Source organism: Martes martes (genome assembly GCF_963455335.1).
Source record: "Martes martes genome assembly, chromosome: 9".
Classification (NCBI taxonomy): Eukaryota; Metazoa; Chordata; class Mammalia; order Carnivora; family Mustelidae; genus Martes; species Martes martes.
This window is the reverse complement of record NC_137896.1, coordinates 128962617-128970578: the sequence shown is the minus strand read 5'-3', so window position 1 is coordinate 128970578 and position 7962 is coordinate 128962617. Positions and strand designations below refer to the sequence as shown.

Sequence of the window (7962 nt, the reverse complement as noted above, 5' to 3'; positions counted from 1 at the left end):
TTGCTCCTTTTTTAAAGTAAGGCTGATTACGGTAGTTCTCTCGAAGTTCTCATAAATCTTAAGCCAACATAACTGCAGGTGCAGGTCAACGTGTATAGGAGTGAGTTCTCCGTCAGGTCAGACATTCAAGTTTAGGCTGGACAGCCACACGGTGGGGATGTTGCGTTGGACTGAATCACTGGTGAGCTCCTTGCCAACTCCGAATATCCTTTGAAAAAGAAGGCTCAGAGCCAAAGAACAGCATCTACTTCGAGATAAGCCCAACTGGCTCTCATTTGAAAAAGGAGGCCAAAGACATACAATCTATTTAAAACGAAGATAGAAATGGGCCAAGCCCCCCTTGTTGTTGACTCAGCAGCTGGAGAGCCGTGGCAAGTGCACTGGATTCAGTCAGGAGACCTGGGCCGGTGCCCTAGCATTTTGCTCAGCTGTGCCGTCTCGGGAAAGCCGAGTAATATGTATGGATTGCAGTTTCTTCACTTGTAAAATGGGTGTAAAAACTTTTTTTTTTTCCCCTCAAAAGGTACTCATGAGGATTAAATGAGGCAATGGGAAATTGCTTTGAAGATGATATATCACAGGACGAGTATAGGTATGATCATTTCCAGAGCTCAAATTACACTATACATCGTTAGTTCTGAAAATAACGTATGTAACCCTCAGACCCTGGCTGCGACTGAGCTATTATTTTAAACATCATGATGGGTGTAAAAACTGGAAAAACTGCCATTTCAAAAGTTCTTGCATATTTTCTCTATGACTCAAGAGTGGAGACTCCACTTTACCTTTAAGGCAAGCAGTGATTTTGTTCTGAACAAATAAAAATAAAAACAAAAGCAAAATCATAAGGCAGAGCTCTGGGCCATATGTATTTATGCAAATATAAGCAGATCTCACCGACTGTTTTTAGGAATAATTAAGTCACTCTCAACGTGAATGCCAATGTCCCAGACCCAGGACTTGACTGTGTCTTCCCTAAATAAAACAGACATATCTTTTATCAAAGCTTTTCTCTATAAATTTTTACTCTGATATGTATGGGCAGGTAACTCTACACCAGGCAAGTCAGTGCTGACGAGGCAGACCTGTTCCTCATGGGTGTTCACAGGCTATATTATAGGAGACAGAGAAAATAAGCAAAAATGACACAAATAATTTCTAAAGCAAGTGTCCTAAAGGCAATGAGGAAGTAAAAAGTGCTATTAAGAATCTGTGAGCAAAGGACCACTGAATATGGAACTGGGGAGATTTTCCTGAGAAAGTAATACTGAAGCTGAGCCTGGAAAGACGAGCAGGCGCTACCTGGGTGTGAGATGCCAGTGAGAACAGAAATGTCTCTCCGTTGTTCCTTTGAAGAGAAGTCGTTCCTCCCACCCCGGTGAATTTAGACAACTCTGTCTATAAAGAATTTCTGTTAATAGTAAGCTTTGTGTGTTGTTTTCTGGATGGGTATTAACAGAAGAAGCAAGCCGAGGTGAAAAGGACTCTCTGAGGGCAAGGATATGCTGCCATGTTTTCTCTCTCATCCTGGAGGAGGTGCTGTAAAAAGAATAAGACTGGGCTCAGTACTGACTGAACATCCTTCACGTGTGGCTTTATGCATTGTACCCTTGTTGGTGTGACTGTCTTACTGTTGCCACTTGGTGTCCAAAGGCAAGGTCACTCACTGAGTAAGGCTGTCTTTTTACCTCATGTGAGCGAATCAGCTCATTGTAGCATCCTGTGAAAAGGCTGATCCTGGGAAAGAAAATGAAGATTCTCATTTTGCACTTTTTTTAAGATTTTATTTATTTATTTGACAGACAGAAATCACAAGTTGTCAGAGAGGCAGGCAGAGAGAGAGGAAGGGAAGCAGGCTCCCCACTGAGCAGAGAGCCCGATGCGGGGCTCGATCCCAGGACCCTGAGATCATGACCTGAGCCGAAGGCAGAGGCTTTAACCCACTAAGCCACCCAGGCGCCCCTCATCTTGCACTTTTGACCAAAATGTTGTCTGGGCTTGAACCTGAAACCTGAAAATAAGCATGACCTCACGTGGTTATTATGAGGCATTCTTTGAGATGTGTTTCCTTCTTCCCTCCCCATCCGACATTCAAAGCCTGGTCTCGGCTGTGCTCTGTCGAAACAGTGGAACTCTCTCCTCCATACTTGGAAAGGTGAAGGGGGGGAGGGGTCCCCCTTCCGGAGCCTAGAGTAGCGGGGGCAGCTGTGTCATCCATATACGCCAAGTATGTCTGGCAACCAGGTGATCACAGCATTCGGAAGTGTGGTGACAAAGCTGCATTCTACTCCAGAGCCGTCCTCCTATAAAGCAGCTGTGGCTAAGAAACCTCCTACCTATTCTTTTGTGTTCTGTGAGATGGCATAACCGCCTTCTCCAAATGACTTCAGTAAGACTCACAGATGCTCCCTTGTTTGTATATGATAAGACCAGACTCACAATCTCCAAATTCCCACTCTTTGTCTCATAGATGATGGCTTCTGATGCTTTCCACACACCCCCACCCCACCTTCAATCAGAACAAAGCGCTTGTTAATCCAATTCTGGTTAAGTTTCTTTCCTCCCTAACTCTGAATTCTGACCTTAGCCTGAGCCAGCATACAGCCTCCCTTTAATTCGCACCCACGACCCAAGGATAGGCGGACCTCAGAGTACAACTTTCTGTGATGTGTTGAACCACCCCTTCATCCCACTTCCCCACACTGGGTTATTTCTAGCCTTCTTTATTTTCCACAAAAGAAAAAAACTCTTTCCACCTAAACCTTGATCATAAACCTTGCTGATCTATTATGACAATAAGTAGAACTCTCTGACCACATGATTAGAAAACTAATCCTTTAAAGAATCCTTGAAACAATCCTTTCTAATAAAATCTCTCTTTACTAAGCCCAGATTTGTTTCTTTTTTGACAGCAATGAGATGAAAATAAGTCCCCAAAATATGTGGGACCCCTTTCTGAACGCACAAGTTAGCATCCTGGACAAGAGTTGGGAAGAACAAGAAGGAAAGTCCAAAGTGGGACAAATGGGTCAGACGTTTTCAAGTTATCATAATGTTAGTATTAAATATGAAATGCACTCTTATTTTGGGGAACAGCACATTTGGGTTACATATAAAATATATAAAATACATATAAAATAATTTTTAATGGGAAAAACACCACAGGTAGCAGAATCCAGCCAGTTTAGAGCAAGCAATTCTTTCTCAGATATTGGAAATGGCTCCAGCATTAAAATCTAGCCTATTATGAAGAATATGCAGTTAAGGAATAAAGTCCTTATCTCCGCAGGCAAAGACTCTGCCTTTGGCTGAGCGTAATTCCTCTCTTCCTACCTGCCAGGAAATGCAATCCCTAAATCTTTAGTCAAAGGTGACCCCAAACACCTCTAAGGAGGCTGAAGACCCAACAGTTTCTTCTGTCGTCACCACGTCTATGTTCTGACCTTCTCTGGACATTGAGGTGCTGTCAATCTTCAATAAAATCAGAATTACTAATACCTTAACTCTTGGATTTACTTATCAGTTAAATATACAACCCTTTAGAGTAAGAAATGGTAGGAACGGGTCCGGGGAAGGCCAACCTTGGATTCAGATCCAAGCTCTGCCACACAGTTGCCCCGCAATCTGTCAGGAGAGCTGAGTGAGCTCTGCTAGCTCATCACTAACGCAAATGATAACTGTATTAGAGCACTATTCTCAGGATTGACAATCAGGCAAAATATTATGAAAAAGTGCTTGGTCTCGAGTCGATGGTGACTAAAGATTATTTTTCCCCCTTTACTCATGCTGCACATTTCTGCAGCCCAGCCTTCCATTCTCCCTATGTAAAGTCCAACGCAATGACCAGTATTCATTACACATGAAAGCCAATTGTTCCACCAATTTTAAAATTATTGTGATTAGAGTGTAGATATGAAAAAATGAAATGAAACTCAAACAACAGAGGAATACTAAGTTCAACACTAAAAAAGATTTCTAAAAAAGATTTCTAATTATTTTTCTTTTTTGGTCTTCTTTCTGCTTTCTCTAGGAATTAAATATGGGTTCCCAATTCTTCCTGCTTCCCAGGAAGCAGCCAGGGTGGCCAAGCTTGGCTAGGCCAGGGCCAAAGAAGGCTGGTGAGACACACGTGACCCAGGCCAAGAGGGTCATTGAGACCAAGGGAGTGACCAGAACTTGTGGAGTCGGGCAGAGGAGACATCCAAAGGGGTCAATATACTGATTCTAAAATGGAGGAATGAGCAAATAAGGTCATAGGAACCATGTTCATCATTGTAGAAGGGAGTTCAAACAGGAGAGCCAGAATAATTCCTGTGATTTTTGGATTTGAATTGGAATTATTGGTGAATTTACACCAACCAACAGCATTAACGGACTTCAGTCCAATTTGTAAATAAGGAATATGTTGCCAAGAGAACCCCCAAATGCATAAAAGACATTTGGCTTGTTTTCCTGTTGTGGGTGCTGGCAAGGTCAACAACTATTTTTGGTAACGAAATGCTAGAGACATCTACCCGCTATCTCCAGGGATCTCAGTTACGTAAGGAAGAAACCATCTTATACCCTCTTTTTTTTTTTTTTTAAGATTTTATTTATTTATTTGATAGAGATCACAAGTAGGCAGAGAAGCAGACAGAGAGAGAGGGGGGGAAGCAGGCTCCCCGCCGAGCAGAGAGCCCCATGCGGGGCTCGATGCCAGGACCCTGAGATCATGACCTGAGCCGAAGGCAGAGGCTTAACCCACTGAGCCACCCAGGCGTCCCTCTTATACCCTCTTGATGCATGTGTGTGGCATGATCAGTCTTGACACCTGAACCAAATGTGGGGTGAGGTTGCATCATGCAGCTGTACAGTTGGGTCATGAAACTTACGGGGCAGAAACCAGGTAGACCCCATCTTAACCACGTGATCTAATTTCACAGCAGCAGCAACAGGGTAAATCAACATCGTATACCTCCTGATTCGATGACCAGAGAAGGACACAATATCATTCCCACGGTATTCATGACAAAAATGCACGACCTTCATCGATTATAAGGAAATGCCAAATCCAAAGGGAGGGACACTCCACAAAAGAATTGGTCTGTAGTCTTCAAAATATCACCATGAAAGAAAAGATTGAAGAACTATTCCAGTTTGAAAGAGATTAAAGATGTAAGTAAATGCAGCCAGTGTTCATAGATTGTATCCTGAACTAAAGAAAAAATGGTTTTTGTTTGGCTAAAATTGTCCTGTTATTGGGACAATTGATAAAATTTTAACAGGGTTTGTGTGCTGGACAATAATATATCAATTTATTGATTTAAATAGTTTTTTTGTGTTGTTATATAGAAAGTACCTTTTTCTTTTACAAAATACACACTAAAGTAGATAGAAAGAGAGAGAGAGATGGAGAGAGAATGAGAGAAGAAGCACAATTGTGGCAGAATGTTAATAATTACAGACAGGGTAAGGGTTATAGGCATTTTGATACCATTTTTGCACTTTTTAAAATAAATTACACTTATTTCAAATTGAAAAGTTTAATCCTTATTAAATAGAACTTTAACTTCATCAGAATTCCCAATTCCAGAAAGTGCACCTTAATTAAGCTGTGTGTAAGACCATGTTAAGCAAGTATTCCTTAAATAGGACCACAAAAGCATTAACCATGAAATGAAAATACGATATAAACATGACTTCTTTAATATTAAGAATTGTTCATCATGAGACATCAGGTAAGTGAATAGTCATGTACTGAGAAGGAGAAAAAAGTTATAATATATAGCTGACAAAAAATTCATACCCAGAATATATAAAGAACTCCTACAAATCAATAACAAAAAAGACAGAGTTCAGTTTTCAAAAATTGAGAATTTGAGCAAGTACTTCACAAAATAGAATATCCAAATGGCCAGAACACATTAGTCATCAGGGAAATGCAAATTAAAAGCATAACTATATATCAGTACACACCCACAAGAACGGCTAAATACCAAGACCAATAATATCAAATGTTAACTGAAGATGTAAGGCATTGGAACTTTCATACATTACTGGTGGGAGTATAAATTACTCTACCCCTTGGGAAAATACTTTTGCATTATCTACTAAAGATGTAAACCCACATATCTCCTATGACCTAACAGTTCTATTTGTAGACATATGCCCAAGATGAGTGAATGAATGCACACACCCACCAAAAGACAAGAATGTCTGTAGGATCTTTGTTCATATTACCAAAAAGCCATAAACAATCCAGATGCTCATTAACAAGAAAAACAATAAATAAGTTGTGGTACAACCATTTACAAATGAACAAAAAAAAAAAAAAAAAGAACACAGAACACAGACAACCTAAACAAAAGGATATCACATGGAAAAGAAGCTAGACACAAATGAGCACATACCCTGTTTTTCCATTTATATGAAATTCAAGAATAAGTAAAACTGGTATATTGTATAGAAGCCAGAACATGTGTTACCTCTAGGGGGGACTTGACTTTCAAGAGGTGTAAAGAACACTTCTGGGGTGATAAAAATGTGTATATCTTGATATTGATGGTAGTAACAAGGGTATTTATATTTATAAAAAATCATTGAGCTGTATACATCACATTAGAACCTACCTCAAAATACACACGTGTGTGTGTGTGTGTGTGTGTGTGTGTGTATTTTAAGGGCTACTGGTTAGCTGGAAGCTATTTTGAGTTTATAAAAGATTGTACTATGGCTTTGACCATATTTAGGTCCTTCTATAACTCTATACATCTCCTCAAAAGGCCACAGGAATAAAGTCAAGTCCTCATTGAAGTTTGAAAACTCAAGTCACATCTGGTTAGCACCACCTATCGTCTGTGTTGGATAATCTACATTTATGTGTGTCAAGCACGACAAGAAAGCAAATGAAAATGGGCTAGTTTATTGCTAACCCCAGAGTGGGAATGTGTCTATTTAAAAAGGTAGCAGAAACGAAGCTGAACTGAGTCTTCATAAAGCCTGGGCTTTTGTAAAAATGGGTATCTCAGGAGATAGAGCTTTCAAGGAACCCTTTACCTGCAAGCTCTTTCCTCCCAACACCTCTAGTTAATTCTGTCCCAAACTGGGTGTACATTAAGAGCCTCCAGCCACATTTGGGTCAGGAGTTCCTAGCATCTGGAGAGCTTTGGATGAAACCTACACACACATGCCATACACATGTAGCATCTTATCAGCTGAATGTCAGTGATGCTTATTTTACTATGACCTGTTACTATGATGAAGATTCTGATGCGCCTATTTATGTGCCCTTTTTCCAAGACCAAGCAGTGGTGAAGCGAGAACATGCAAAGCGGTTCATAAAATATCTAAAAGACCGTCAAAGTCAGGTCTGCCTTCCGGTGACTAAGAGGCCTGACGCAGAGTACTGGGGAACTGACCGGGAAGCTATCGTGATTGCTCTGGAGGTGGAAAGGAACTTATACAAGCACCTGCAAGAGCTAAAGAACTTGGCTTCTAAGAACCGTGAAATTGATCTCTTAGAATTCGTGAAAATTTTCTTGAGTAAACAGAAAAGGAACACAAGATATCTGCAATACCAGCATAGCTATCAGGAGGAATTAGAAAGACTGTCTGGGAGGGAAAGCACACCTGAACAGTTTTTTGAAACATGGGGCCAAGAGGCTTCAACATCTGAAGGCTGCACAACAAGTCATGCCCCTCCTGGTCCAGGGCAATCCAGTGGGACTGTACCTATTTCTCCTTGAGGTAATGAAAGTCCCCTTGGCTAAAGCCCTTAAACCTCACCAGCATCTGCCAGTCCCTCTCCTTGGGAAACAAGACCCTCCTCCCATCTTCCTGAATACTAATGTCATATTTCAGAGTGACATATTATCCCCTAAAACAATGGCCCTTTTTTCCTTCCTCGCACATCCAGTAAGCCCTGCTACCTGCTCTGCTACTCTGATCACTCAGTGGGTTAGACTTCCTTGGGCAAAAACCCTG

At 41.0% G+C, this 7962-nt stretch overlaps 1 protein-coding gene across 1 annotated transcript; it reads left to right on the top strand.

Annotated features, from left to right (window-relative positions):
• Nucleotides 1-7220: 7220 nt before the first annotated feature.
• Nucleotides 7221-7724, top strand: LOC308349174 (soma ferritin-like; the record flags this gene model as incomplete). Its single annotated transcript, XM_080813691.1, has 1 exon — nucleotides 7221-7724. One exon carries the CDS (start codon nucleotides 7221-7223, stop codon nucleotides 7722-7724), a length of 504 nt encoding a protein of 167 aa, XP_080669817.1.
• Between the last annotated feature and the right edge of the window lie 238 nt (nucleotides 7725-7962).